Raw genomic sequence first — 15,998 nt, forward strand, 5'->3', positions numbered from 1 at the left:
ACACAATGTAACGATCTTTATTTGTAGTCCTTGGATTAAGGGGGGCAGGTTTGGAGGCTCAACGAGTTTCAAAGATTTAGCTCCCATCTTCGAAGTAGCATCATTCTTCAAAGTGTTTTTGACTGTAAAAATAGGACACAGGGTAGAAGTATGTAGATTGGCATGGAATTCTTAATGGTACAATCCCCCCCCCCCCCCCAAACAAAAAAAAACAATCGCACATACAATTAATAAAATTGTTTTAGTGATAAAATATTACCACATGTAGCATCGCAAAGAAATATATTCCATACACCATTATTTGTAAGAAGTATTTACTGACTGTACTTTAAAAAGTACGGAGAGAGAGAGAGAGAGAGCAGAGAGAGAGAGAGAGAGAGAGAGAATTAAAATTTCGATACGGCACTAATCTTTCAGAATATATAGAAGTTTTTTTCTTTTTAAATATGATTTTTCCCCCGTTTTCATATATGAGTAGGATCAGGTTATTTAAAAACGACCACAAGTTGGGGGATCTAGATTTAAAGGGATCATCTACATCTCAAAGATCCTCCCCAGTACCATCTTTCCTAAAAAAAAATCTGGTGTAATCCTTGAGAAATTCTTTGTGTTTATTTTTCTGTGCATACAGTATGTATTTTGTATTAAATTCCAGAAGCCATTATAACTGGCTAAATATTACATGTTTTCAATCGATCGATGAAATGCCCCGCCTACTCCGAATATTAATGTGACACAATTAAAACCCAACTCGGACAAGCGCAGCATTCCGGAATTAAGGTAACGGGATGTTTCGCGCCGATGCATGGTTCGCACCGCGATGTTTCGCGCCTATTCTGTTTCGCGCTGAGATGGTTCGCCCCGCGATGTTTCGCTCCCAGAACATGAAATGTATGCTATTTATTTCGTTCGTTTTGAAAAAATAAATAAATAAAAATTTATCATGTCAGTTAATATTGATGTAAGTATCGAAATTTTGTAGAATATTTATTAATATTTTGATTGTAGAAGTTTATTTGAAGTACTTAGTCTAATTGTTTATTATTTTTACACTGATAATTATGTTCATAGTAGTTACTTTAGCATACCCCCATCTAATTAAGTAATTCCGTAATTATTGCCGGCTTGGGGAACCTATCAACTTATAATTTGCTGGCTTGGAGAAATACAACATTTTCTGTATAATATCATGAATTACATATTGTAAAAGTATTTCAAATGAAAATAAATAAAAAAAAATCTTATTTCATGTAAAATTCATTGAAACTTCAATTCTTAATAATTAAGAATATATTAACTTCAGATCTGTGTCTATGCACCTATTAAAAAAAGTTGGTGATCTAGATTGTATAAATCAAATGTCCCTTTTGCATACGCATAAATGCTGAAAACTTTTAATTCTTTCAAATTTTATTTCATCATTTCAATGTTAAAATATTTTATTGATTTGTTTAAATGAAAACAATTAGGTTTTTTTGAATGAAAATTGATTTCTGACTCCTGTGAACATTAAATAATTGGTAAAATAAATAAAATGTATACAGTAAGGGGGTTGTCATCTTTTTTGGAACATAATATTGATTAATAATACTGATTGTAAAATTGATAAAATCAGATTCATGTATCATGTAAAACCAGAAAAAAAAAATTGGCCATTTATAAAGCCAAGTTTATCGACTAAGAAAATATGTTTATAGCTCATTAAATTTTACAATCAAACTTCCTGGTGGATTATTCTATACACAAGTTCTCATTAACAAAAATTATATTTTTTCAAGTTCACGCAGATAATTGCTGTACGACTTTATAATTGCTGTAATAAATTAATTCTCACCTTTTGATCTCCAACTAATTACAACTAAATAGCTGAACACACACGCTGAGCAAACGGGCGCCATATCAAAATTTACGATCCGTTACCTGTGGCACCGCATATTATAAAGTCATGATTCTGAGCATACAACACTTATTTATATCTAAGATTTAATAGATGGTCTTAAATTATTACAAAATAAATGAAATATTAAAAAAAAGAGGGGAGATGTTTCGCACCGAAATCGGCGCGAATCATCCTGGCGCGAAACATCGCAGTGCGAAACAGAATCGGCGCGAAACATCCCGGATTCCGGAATTAACACCCAGTACATGGCTTTTTAAATTACCATTTATAAAATATAATGCGCCGTTTTTAGTTTGAATTTTTGCAAGTGATATACCACAAAGATAACAAAGTATGAGTTAGGTGTAAAATTATTACGATTTGAGTTAATAAACCTTTTCGCGATAATTCTCACACATGCGCATAAATGCTTCCGGACGGCAACATCCGCATTCCTGTGATATTGACATTAGGCTTAGCAACACTGTCAACAATAATGTCAAAGCGCGAAAATTTGAACAAATTAAAGGTAAATTCGCTAAAAGAAATAGCTCGCGATCAAGGAATAGAAATTAAGAAGAAGAAAAAAGAAGATCTAATTAGAGAAATTTTGACTAGCCAAGTGCCATTGATCGACTTAACACCGGTGACCAAGTCTAAAGAAGTCCTAGCAGAATGTATCTCACCTGCAACAGGAGAAAACGAGAATTTGCCACCTTATAACGCTGTACATTACAAGATACATGACCAGTCACAGATTCCAACCATTTCATTTTCTGATATATATAACTTCATGATTCTGAGACCCAAATCGACAGGATCAGGAGGTAGTGTGAACAATTTTAAGGGGTTGGACAGAGCAGTGAAACATTTTGAAGCTGGCCATGTCCAGGAGATTAGCGTGTCAGAGGTAAACAAACAAGGGTTTTGTTCTGTTAAAGACATAGATCTAAATCCAGTACTCCTTTTCAGTGATAAGTGCACATAGTTAATTATTTCTGTCGAAATTCTGCTACAGTAAGTATTTTATTTTTATAATTTAATAGTGGTGCTCATTTGTACTTATTAAGTATAATATGTTCATTTTCATATTTGTAAATGTTAGAATTAATAAATTGTGTTATTGTTACAATGTTGCTGGTATGTTTAAAATACTCTCTATTTGATTTTTAGATAAATACTACTATTATATACATCAGTGCCAAGTGCCAGGCTTCGATGAAGAAGCACCAATACCAAGTTTACATATGTTTGTCTAGGAATGGACAGTCTGTGACTAACATACATCATGGATATTGTCAGTGTCCTGTGGGGTATGCATATTTTCAGAGTTTTATGCAGACAATTTTTTTTTACTTCATTGATTATAACTTGATCTAAAATCTATGATATTTTTAAAATAGGCTAGGCCAGAGCTGTAGCCACATTGGGAGTTTACTCTTTGCGCTGAGTCATATCAAGCCCCAGGAAAGCTGCACAAGTAAGCCCTGCAAATGGGTAGTACCCAAAGGAAGATCTAAAAAACCCACTGGTAAGTAAATTTTTTTATAGTCAGATTGTTAACAGATAACAAAAAACATATGAACTTTGAAGCTCTTTAACTGGCAAGTAACATAAAACCAATATAAACAGGTCCATTAGAAACCTTGAGGTCAAAAGCAGATAAAATGGACACTGAAACCAGTGATATAGAGGATGCTTCATTTGACCCTCGCCATACCACAGACAGAGACTTCGACATAAATACTACATTGCTTCAACTGAGAAATTTAAAGGATATTTTCCCAAGTACAGGTACAGCTAGGTTTAAGAAGGAAAATGTGAGAAAACAAATTTTTAAATGCCGAATTACAATTTACTTAAAACGTGATACAAACATACTCCAGACTTTTAATTTCTATGATTCTCATGTTATTGAACAAAATGAAAATTCAGGTATGAGCCATTTGTGGAACATCCCAGATGATGCCCCTGTAGCTGAGAGGGAGATTGAGGTGGAGACATATGAGGATCCATTGGAAATGGCATCCAAAGCATTGATCTTGTCAAATGAGAACTGTAAGAAAAAATAGGAATTACATTGTATATAAGAAAATATCTTTTATATGTTTCATGAACATTAGATTCATTCATATACATATCATTACAGTGCCAATCCCAATTTCAATTGACGAAAATTTGAGCGCCTATGTTGAAGAAAGAACTAAAGGTCAAAGAAAATGTTCTCTTTGGACCGAACTACGCAAAGGAAGAATTACGAGTTCTCTTTTCGGAGCTGTTTTACATGCTGGACCTAACCCACGTAGTCTTGTGGACCAAATTATACATGGATCCAGTTTACAAAGGTTTAATGGAAATTAAAATATTAATAAAATATTAAATATATAAATAAAAATAATTGTAAAAATTCACATTAAACAAATTAATTCAGCATTTCAACCAATTTATATTTTTAAATATTAATTATTCTATACATCACAGGTATCAGACGCTTCCTCGTCCAGTCCAGTGGGGTGTGGACCATGAGGAAGAAGCGGTCAGAGACTACCTGACACTGCAGAATGCTGTCTCTGATGTAACAGTGGAGGCTGCAGGGCTCACTATTTATCCATCCCATGCCTTTTTAGGTGCCAGCAGTGATGGGTGGATTTGTGACAAGTCTATGCCACTGGGGAGTCAAAGAGGGGTACTTGAGATTAAGTGCCCGTACTCAATCTCTAATGAAATAATTGTAGAAAAAGAGGTATTTTTCATATTACATTGTATTAATGTCTTTCATTTTGTCAGTTTTAAAGTTAACATAATTTTTTTAACATTTTGTTTATACTATTTATATAGGTCCATGAGCTAGCCGGAAAAGAGGGGTTCTGTCTGGAGAATACACCCGAAGGACCGCGTTTGAACCGTAGCCACAAGTACTATGCTCAGATCCAAGGAGAGATGGCAATAATGGGGTGTCCTTGGGGTGATTTTGTTGTTTGGACAGCTGCCAAGGACAGCAACTGTTTTATAGAGAGAATTGATTTCGACTCAGAGTTCTGTACTCGTATGATGCCAAAACTAGTTGAATTTTTTGTTCACCACATCTTGCCTTTTTATAAATGTACTGAGAATTAATTCACTTCCTGAGCCAATGGCTAATGTGAGCATTACCTAATGATCAAAAAGTGTTCAGCTTCTGTCATCTGTAGACATTTGTTCACATTTTTGAATTTTTCTCCATCCACTGGGTGAGTTACTTGCCTTATTAAAGGATCCTTGGGTAAAGGGGAGATAATTAAGAATTAGTGTTGATTAGGGGGTATCAAAGTAATGCAGAAATATAAAGGAAATGTCTTTTAAAATCTTTTTTTCAAGAATAGCAAATGCATGATAATTAAGTCATATTAATCCAGGTAGTGTAGATTTAAGTATAGTTTTAAGTTCAAGTATATGGTAAGACATGCATAGATTATTGTAAAAAAAAAATCACATTTGCACCTATATATAGTAAAAGTGAAAGAAAGGAAAATCAATATGGAATCAGGTTATATTTATTTTTCAATGTAATTTTTTTTCACATTACTCACATTCCTTGCTGTTATGGATTTTTTTGTAACATAAATTCAAATTTGATTTAAAAGAACAAAATATTATTTATTTTCATACATTTAAATCTGTTCAACTTCATAGACTGCATGAGTATGTAGTATACTGTTCAAAACATATGGTATCTGCTAAAAGTATAAATGAGATCAACATATAACACAAAAATAATTTAAAGAAAAATTGAGTTTTATGACCTTTTAAATTTTACTCTCTGTCAGTATGATTAATCCATAATTTTTGTGTAGAACATTTTTTAGGTACCTTAAATATAAACAAAACCTCCTATACTCAAAATATTTTGAACACAGTAATTCAATCATTTGGAATTATAACAACCAGCAACACCAATTGCAAGTTTATATTATGTCAAAATGTATTCTAAAAATTTTGTTTTGTGTAATTTTTAACATTTCATTCCAGAAACCAATGCCATCCAATGGCATGTAATTCATTGGGCTTTTCCATTTTAAAATACAAAATGATTTAAAGGCATCATTTCAATCATAAGATTTTTCTCACAATAGGTACTTCAGAACCAATAGAGAAATGGACATTATTTTGTGTACATCAAAGAATTTCCAGATAATATCAATAGGTTGATAAGGCTCTCTTGAATTATATAGTTTATAAAACATAGCTTTTATTATGGTTTTTTGTACAGGTTAGGATATACAGGCGGTGGATGAACCTTTTTGTAAGAACATTATACAAATACATATGTATACTGAAAGCCTTTTTATAACATTGTTATGCAAAAATTAAAATTGAAGAGTTGCTCCCCTTTAGACATCTCATTCAGTTTATAGAAGAAAATATTAAATACTGGTTACATTACTTATGATACCAAATAATGTTAACATGTATGAGTGATTTCTTAACTATTTTCAAAATATCTTTAAAAGTAACACAAATTGTGAAATTGGCAATTCAAGAGATTTTCAAAATAATTACAGGATACTCTAGTCTACTCTGATATCTCCATTGTAGGAATGCCTGGCAAGATGCCTCATATTTTGTGAGGAATCTTCTTTCTTTGTGTGAAAGTTACAATTTAATAATTCAATGACAAGCTGTCTTGAGAAAAATTTTATATTAGTGTGAAAATTGTTGTCAATATCTAAAATGAATATACATCATATATCTAGACTAAGTGTATTCCAATTAAAATTTGATACATTGAATTTTGTTATACATTGTATATAGCAATGACAAATTAGTTATTTACCAGAGGAACATCAAGATTTGTGAGCCAACATACAACTTGAAACATTTTGGTCAAAAGAGGCTTAAGAGTAAGTGGCATAACACCATCAAAGATATGAAAATTCTTTACTCTGCCTATGCTTCTCTCAACATGAATACGCAGAGAAGCGATATCTTGGGTTTCAAAAACTTCATCCGTAGAGAACTGTGGTGCACTTCCTCTAAAGGGTGGAATGTTTAACTTGCATTTCTTTTTCTCCAACAAATCCCTAATGGTAAAACCTTTATCAGCCATAACACTATCATTTTCATCTAACAATTCAATTAAACCTGAAGATATTGTGAGTTCTCTATCAGATGTTTTTCCAGGCCAACCTTCAGATACAAATGTTATAACTCCAGATGGACTAATACCAATCAAAAATTTGGCAGTGGTATGGTGCTTGTAATTTGAAAAAGTTAAACTTTGGGTGTCAAGACGAGATGATTTTTGTATAAAAATTTCTGTACAATCTATGATAACTCGAACTGAAGGATATCTGATTTTAAATGAAGATGGCATAGTTCTTTGAATAATATCTCGAGACGGGAAAGGGTTTAAACATTTCAATTCTTGCCACAGTAGACAGATCCATGTAGAAAAATATTTTGAAAAAGTACCCTCTGAAATTTGAAATCGTTCAGCAATATCGCTGGTCAAGAGTCCAACCTTCAGTCTAATAAGAACTGCAAACATCTGATCGATGTAATCCAATGCCCCTGCTGATGCTCTCTTGCGGTCAGAAGAAATATCTGTGCTTGTCCCTAGCCAATACTTCATTTTCTCTGCCTTTGGTTTTAGAAAGCTAAAAGCATGCAAAAAATTTTGTCAGTACATGTACATGCAATTTCATAAAATTATGAAAAAAAAGTTAAAAAACTGATAATAAACCCCATCGTCTCAAGCCACGGTCCGGAGTCCGCATATATAGCTATCTCCTACCCGTGGCTGCTTGATCACAAAAAGAGTCATATTCTTGAATATTTAAATTTACGCCTCTCTATTGTGATGTCATATTCAGTCAGTGGCCAATACTGTTTCCATCGCAAATGAAATCAACAAATGATGTCAACAGTATACAAGACATATTTCCTATACTGCGATTGGATATTGAAAGGTCGCAATAAAGTTCATCATCCGACTATGCTTTACTCGCATTGGTCAATATTTTAATGAGCTACAAAGAATTCTTTCCTCGTTCAACCAAGGCCAGAATGGGAGAGGATATCGTACATTTTGGCCGTGGTTTGTGACGATGAATAAATCTTTGCAGAAGTAATAGTAAATTTTTATACATGTTATAAACATACCTGAATAGCCACATGAATACAGCAAATGTTGGAAGTCCAGTATAAAAGCGGGTCTTGGAATCATCATCTGTAATTTTCTGGAAACTCCATTTATGTTTCTTCACTTCTATTTGGAGGTCTTTCACCTGTTTCTTTAATGAGTCATTTTCTGCCATCAAAGGGTCAGTGTCACACTGCATACCTATGGTCAGTCATGAAAAACATGTTTAAAAGAAGTGTAAAAATGCCTTGTGAAATTATTGTTATATAAGGGCAAACATTAAAGCCATATATGGCGTAACTGATCAAAAAAATATATTTTTGAAAAATACAAAATTAAGTGAAGAAATTTAGTTAATACATTTAAATTAAAACTTTCGTACAATTCTGAACACGGAGAACACCTCGTTTCAACTAAAAATACGATTTTATCTTCTCTGTAATGTGTTATTTAAATATTTTGTATTTTCTTCCGAGTCGGAGAAAATTCCGAGAATCCAAATTAAATTGTGATATGTTTATAACGCAATTGACATAGATTTTGTAATTTACGGAAAAGTTCTATCTTTATTTAAAGTAATGATACAAATATTAAGTTCTTATAATTTTAGTCTTATAATTTTCATTGTACATACGCCATATATGGCTTTAATGTAAATATATACTGTATACAGGGTTATTTTTCGCCCCGTGTTATTTTTGCCCTTTCACATTTGGAAAGAAGTTTGCCCGGGCATTTTAAAATTGCTCAGAAAGATTTTTTTAAGATATTATACTATTTTAATACTATAAACCTAATGTATATTAGTTTTGTGTATCTTTTTCCTTCTTTTGAATTTTTTTTCCAACTAATATAGAGGAATGTGTCAAATAAGAATAATAGATATCCTCAAAATAGAAAATTTATTTTATATTAAAACTTAGCTCTTTACCTTTCTCTTTGAAAGTCTTGATGTTAACATCATCTACAGGTAAATCTATGCAAGAGCTGTCTGTAAAAGGTGGGATATCTTCATTTGTTGTTCCTTGGTGACAATAGCTGTGAGAAAACAAGCTAAACCTGAGATGCTGCTGTAGAGTCTGTGTTTCTCTTTCCTCTTGCTCATTTAACTCCTGTTTAAAGGAAAGATTTATGAATTTGCAGTTGTTGGAAGAATAAAGACATATAATCATGGGAATATAAAAATATTTGATCAATGTGAATTACTATGTAAAATTTTTCCCCAGGAGGTAGTGGGGTAATAATGCTTGTGGTCTAGTCATACTTTTGGAGTTAGACAAGAGTTGTGGAGTGTGTATATTAGCAAGGTCCAGGGATTAAACTACAAGCTTTAACAAATTTTAACTATCAGTAATAGTAATTTAAAAAAAACATATTTGACAACATTAATTAGTGTTATTTCAAGTATATAACCTGTAAGAATTAGGTAAATAGTATGGTGTCTGATAAATTTTAAATGTCTAAATATGTTTACTAGTATGTGGTACTACATAATTATATTGTGCAAGATGCACTCACACTTTGACCCTTTATAATTGCAACAATATACTTAATTAAATGTACATGATTGTATAATTAAGTAAAAATAAAAGGAGAGATTTCAGAAAATAAAAAACACATTAGGTAAGGGATAAGATAATGAATTATTTACAATTAAATAGGGCAACAAAGAACCTTTAGACAGTATCCATACATCATAGTGAGCCCATTTAGCTCTAAACAAAGTACTCAATAATGAACTTATTAATTAAGTAAACTTATTCATAAATTCACCTGAAGTAAATTTCTTTTGCTATGTCTGGCATTGCGGGCAGTCTCCGACTTCGACTTTGGCTTTATTTTATATTTAAATAAGGTTGGACGATAGTTCTCATCTGCAGGGTCGTCACTGTGCCATGATTCCACAAAATGTTCGGAACAAACCCTGCTGTACTCATTTGGAGACCAGTTATCTCTATTGATGGCCCCAATCCAAGCTGCTCTCTTCTTCCTGTCTTTAGGGAAGCGAAAAAAACTCACACCTTTCTCTTTGGTTTTACTTCCTTGTCTGTTAGAACATTTAAAAACGACGCATTGTATTACCATTGTTTACGTTGCTAATGTAAACTCTGGAATGCCGTCCGGAAACATTTATACGCATGCGCTAAAAACAGGACCGCAGTTAACGTGAAAAGGCTTATTAGATAAAGTTACAGGTGTCCAAAAAAGGGGCAACGGCACTATATATGCTTAAGTGGAAACATTCTTTCCCTAGGCAGGGACATACATGTTTAGGACTGGGTGTTAAAACATTTGTTTCTCATTGTAATATACTGTCATGTCACCTTATAATTCATTTACTTACATCACTTTGATATAAAATATTATATCAGAATTAAACAGTGACAGTGGTACACATTTTAAATTGTTATTCATAGCATTTCTGAACTTGTCTTAACTGATACACATGTATAACATCAATTAATATGTATTATGCTATCAGAATTCCAGTTGGCAGCAACAGAATCACTTGTCTTTTTAAAAACTCAGCATAACATACACATAAAGTCAACACATGCATATGATTAATCACTGATATATCAAATGTTGATGCTTAGACATCCATTAATCCAAAATGGTGCCTTAATTAAGCTTAGCCTCATCAGTATCACCTCTCAGACTTTTTTCAATGCTCTGATGACAAAAAATCTTTAAAAATTTCAATAATGGTTTGTCTTAGTATAAATAATACACAAACAATCCTGATGGTTTTTTTTTTCATCTGCTGTTTTCTTAATGGCAAGGGGGTCTTGTTTTTCTCAAGCTGATATGTGGATTGTAGAAGATTATTTGGTCTGCTCTGTAGACTGAAGATTCTCTCTGTTAATGATGTAGTTCTAAAACTTTACTGCACAGCTGATTTTGGTAAAATCTTTAAAATCTATAAGTATGCAACACAAATAAATGTAACAAGTGCTTCCTAATCAATTAAAAAAGAAATTTCAGAAGTATTGATTTACTTCAAATATTACTTCAAGTATATACTAATTTGCTTGGGTCTCTATAACAGCTTAAAAACATTGATGTAAAGAATAAGTGGCTCAAGAGATTTTGATGCTTTGTGGAAACATTTTCAGATACATTTCTCTTTCTCCATCATCAATTGTAAATCACCAAACTAACCGAAGCTCATATTGTGTATATATATATATATACATACACACATGTAGCCTGTTGAAATTCACTGGGACATTCTGTTAAGACACTCGGGTGAAGATTCTTTTGTTTCCTCGTGTGTTTCCTCGTGTGCGTCATCATTGATCCTGAATTCAAACAATATTTCATTAAAAATAAATAATGGATTTGACTTGGAATTTTTTGAATGCCTTTTAAAAACAAATTAATTTACAATTAACTATCCTTAGTCTTTTTTTTCTTTTACCAACACTAAATAAGTACCAATAATGCTCATAACAAAAATAACAATTCATGTTTCATTTTACTGAATCCTCAGACAAGTTTCATGCGCGGATCTAGAGGGGGGGGGTCGGGGGGGTCAGGACCCCCCTTGGAATTTACCAGGTTAAAAAATGTATATACTAAAACAAGAAAAAAGTTACAATGGACCCCCCCTGGAAAACGCTGACCCTCCCTGGTGAACATGAATATTTGTGAAATGGGTATGAAAAGTGAAAGATTTGAGGCAATAGAAGTCACCACTACCCCCCCCCCCCCCCCCCCCCCCCCCCCCCCGAAATAGCTTTTTGACGAGTTTAGGTTTTTTTTAATTTTTTTAATTTTTTATATTTTTTTGCTTGTCAAGAAATTTCTGGGATTGGATTCTTTTTTCTGACTGGGGTGGACCCCCCCTGGAAAAAATTTCTGGATCCGCGCCTGAGTTTTCATAATTAAGCACTTTACATTGATATCTTCTTGAATAATGTATACAGGATTTAAAACGTTATATAAGTTTTTTTCCGCTTAACATATACTTTTCTAAATCAGTAAACTTACCACTCATCTTGATACTTTAAAAGTAGTCTGCCTTTCTTGATTACTGACACTGGTGCCTATCATGCTTATACAGTCAGTATGTCATGACCCTCAAATGCTACAAATAAGATTCAAAAAGCTATACACTAAAACAGTACAGATACAATCACAAGCATTTTAAAGATAATTCAGAATATATTTTTGCAGCATTAACTCTTTCGAGAACCTATATTCAGTTCACCGAGTCCACTTTAGACCTGTTTAGGTCTAGTCCGAGTACTGCCTAAGTTCAAAGTTTGTAGATCACGATATTATTGTACGTGAACTTATATTGCATAATCCATATATTGTTCGCTTTATTTTACCCCTACATTGTCACATTATCACTAACTTTGACATAAATATACCTGAAAGACTTATTGTTTTAAAGGACAGTCGTTTTCGGTCTTACACATAACATGACTTGATCAGCTGTTTATGCACATAAACACTTACTTTTTCGTGTTTTGGACTAATAAATGAATAAATCTCACCTTGTAAATTCTTTCCGGATACCTGGTATCATAATTACATTTGACCTGTTCATGAGACTTCACAATTTTCTGCAATACAGCAGATACGTTACGTTTAACGATGTCATCTCGCAGCATCCAACAGCTGTGTTTTGTCGGAGTTAATGGCAGACAACTTTTCCGCGAATCTGATTGGCTGTGTGGAGATAGCAACTGCGTCACCCGTGACAATGTGGAAGCGTGAATTGGTTGCTTTTGTAAAGTTTTAAGTCCCAATTGCATGCTACTTTTCTTTTCCTTTATTATAAGTACAGACCAGGAGAGCTACAGTCTTGACAGAGACTTCTGGTTTTTTTTTTATATGTTAAAAGTAAAAGTGAAATGTATAGGATTTTTGTCATGAATGAATTAACTGCTTTCTGTAACAACAGCATTCATCTGTCATGAACACAGCTGACCAGCGATTGTATATGCACCAGCTTTTAATTATCTGGAGGACGAAAAGGGGATGTCTGTATTTTTGACATCCGTCAGCGACAGCTTGGACACACCTTCCAAGCACACGATGTACCAATCAGATGTCTAGCCTTGGATCCAGAAGAGGAGTACTTTGTCACCGGGTCTGCTGAGGGAGATATGTTTAGGTCAGTAATGAAAGAGAATACAGAAAAGTACAAGCACCAGACAAAGATTTTAAAAAAGGTCCCCTGGAAATTACTAGTAAAGTGCTTCATCAAGGCATCCTGCCACTGGCAATTGAACCTGGCTGACTCCCAAACCTTTTGATCAGAGACTAAAGAATTTTCTCATTAAACTTTATTTTAAACAAGAGAACACACATTTGATGATGTTCTAAGTGCACACACACACACACACACACACACACACACACACACACACACACACACACACACACACACACACACACACACACACACACACACACACACACACACACACACACACACACACACACACACACACACACACACACACACACACACACACACACACACACACACACACACACACACACACACACACACACACACACACACACACACACACACACACACACACACACACACACACACACACACACACACACACACACACACACACACACACACACACACACACACACACACACACACACACACACACACACACACACACACACACACACACACACACACACACACACACACACACACACACACACACACACACACACACACACACACACACACACACACACACACACACACACACACACCACACACACACACACACACACACACACACACACACACACACACACACACACACACACACACACACACACACACACACACACACACACACACACACACACACACACACACACACACACACACACACACACACACACACACACACACACACACACACACACACACACACACACACACACACACACACACACACACACACACACACACACACACACACACACACACACACACACACACACACACACACACACACACACACACACACACACACACACACACACACACACACACACACACACACACACACACACACACACACACACACACACACACACACACACACACACACACACACACACACACACACACACACACACACACACACACACACACACACACACACACACACACACACACACACACACACACACACACACACACACACACACACACACACACACACACACACACACACACACACACACACACACACACACACACACACACACACACACACACACACACACACACACACACACACACACACACACACACACACACACACACACACACACACACACACACTAGATTAGTGTCAAGTGAATAACCTGGCAGAGAAGAGTTTGGGTTGGTTTCTTTGGGGGAGGGTGGGTCAGGTACATGTATATATGAGAACTTTAAAAGTACTTGGACACAGATTTGAAGTCAATATTTTCTCTATCATATTACGACTTATATATTATAATAGCATTTTACACAAAAATTAATTAAAAATGTTATTTCGTTTAAAAGTTTCAAATTTTTTGGCGGGTTTGATTGACACATCCTTTAAAGCAGGGGGATTACAGCAATCAGGAAGGTTCAATATAAAGTGATCAGATGGGTGGAATGATGGAGCATCTGGCTAGTGTCTCATGGGCCCTGGTCTGCTGTATTGCTTTTTTCTCTGCAACAGGGTTATAAAAGAGAAATACACTGGAAGAACTATTGTATGTACACAAGATTTATGACTTATATATATTTTTCAGGTCTGGGTTTTGGATGTGATCATCAGCTGGTTGTCAACTTCCCAGGAGAATTAACACAGTAAAAGTACATTTTTTAAGAACATTGGTTCCACCTCAGGTGTAACACAGGTAGCCATTGGGCCAGAACATAATCTGTTTTCTTGTGGAATTAATGGATCCATGAAGTTCCGATCACTACCTGAGAGAGAATTTAAGGAGGCTATAGGTGGTCAACAAATTATTTTTTTTTATGAACGACCAGACATAACATATTTTGGGCTATGATATCTTAAGCTATCATTGAATTTCATTTGGCAAAGAAAAATTTCATAAATTCTAATTTTAAAATTTGATCATTTTATTATATCTTTATATGGAGCTCTTCCTCTAAAGGAGATCAAAATTAAGTCTAAAAATGGCCACAAGCACCCAGCCTCTTTAAACCATGGTTCAATATTGGACAGCATAATTATTTATTTTAGTGTAGAGCAGTTGTGGCATGCACATGCTTATATTGAAATAGCTTAACTATGAATGCCTGGTCAAATTCTGTATTTCATGTTAAAGGGGATTCTGAGATACATATACTAGCTTTCAACCACTCTATAAGATTAAGATAATCTAATTGTGTTCAACAGAAAGCTTGTATATTGACAGGTACATGTAGCTGTTATGAAGGACTTTTATCTATATTTTATTTTTATCTACTCTCAAAAATATAAAATTTCCCCGTCAAACACATCTATATGTAGTTCTATGCTTTGTTCATGTTTAAAGAATGGCCTTATATACGATATAATACATGTAAACATGTTATTATACCCTATAAGGTCATTTTTTAAACGTGAGAAAAATTACAATCTGCGTGCATAGAACGACATATAGATCACAGTGTTTTATGCCCGGGAAATAATATATTTTTTAGATATAACACATGTACTCTTATATGTTTTTCGCTCACCTGAGCCGAAGGCTCAAGTGAGCTTTTCTGATCACATTTTGTCTGTCGTCCGTCCGTCTAGCTGTCTGTCTGTCCGCCTGTAAACTTTTCACATTTTCTACTTCTTCTCAAGAACCACTGGGCCAATTTTGACCAAACTTGATGCAAAGCATTCTTGGGTAAATGGGATTTTAAATTGTAAAAATGAAGGACCATGTCCCCTCACAAGGGGAGATAATCAAGAAAAGACAAAAATAGGGTGGGGTCATTAAAAAATCTTCTTCTCAAGAACC

At 34.3% G+C, this 15,998-nt stretch overlaps 2 protein-coding genes across 2 annotated transcripts; one reads left to right on the forward strand and one right to left on the reverse strand.

Moving 5' to 3' along the window:
- The first annotated feature begins 2,678 nt into the window (after positions 1-2,678).
- LOC134248474 (uncharacterized) lies at positions 2,679-5,096 on the forward strand. The gene is made up of 7 exons (XM_062730867.1): positions 2,679-2,789; positions 3,053-3,192; positions 3,283-3,673; positions 3,815-3,937; positions 4,029-4,224; positions 4,361-4,622; positions 4,718-5,096. The coding sequence occupies exons 3-7, from the start codon at positions 3,547-3,549 to the stop codon at positions 4,994-4,996; spliced, it is 987 nt and encodes a 328-aa protein (XP_062586851.1). The 5' UTR covers positions 2,679-2,789; positions 3,053-3,192; positions 3,283-3,546; the 3' UTR covers positions 4,997-5,096.
- A 349-nt stretch (positions 5,097-5,445) lies between these two features.
- Positions 5,446-10,085, reverse strand: LOC134248476 (uncharacterized). Its single transcript, XM_062730869.1, has 4 exons — positions 9,774-10,085; positions 8,932-9,112; positions 8,021-8,201; positions 5,446-7,515 (listed from the first exon to the last, which is right to left on the reverse strand). Exons 1-4 carry the CDS (start codon positions 10,083-10,085, stop codon positions 6,681-6,683), a joined length of 1,509 nt encoding a protein of 502 aa, XP_062586853.1. The 3' UTR covers positions 5,446-6,680.
- Positions 10,086-15,998: the final 5,913 nt, after the last annotated feature.

The sequence above is a fragment of the Saccostrea cucullata genome, unplaced genomic scaffold (assembly GCF_032062105.1).
Source record: "Saccostrea cucullata isolate Sc308-1 unplaced genomic scaffold, CSIRO_AGI_Scuc_v1 ctg4757, whole genome shotgun sequence".
NCBI classification, from domain to species: domain Eukaryota; kingdom Metazoa; phylum Mollusca; class Bivalvia; order Ostreida; family Ostreidae; genus Saccostrea; species Saccostrea cuccullata.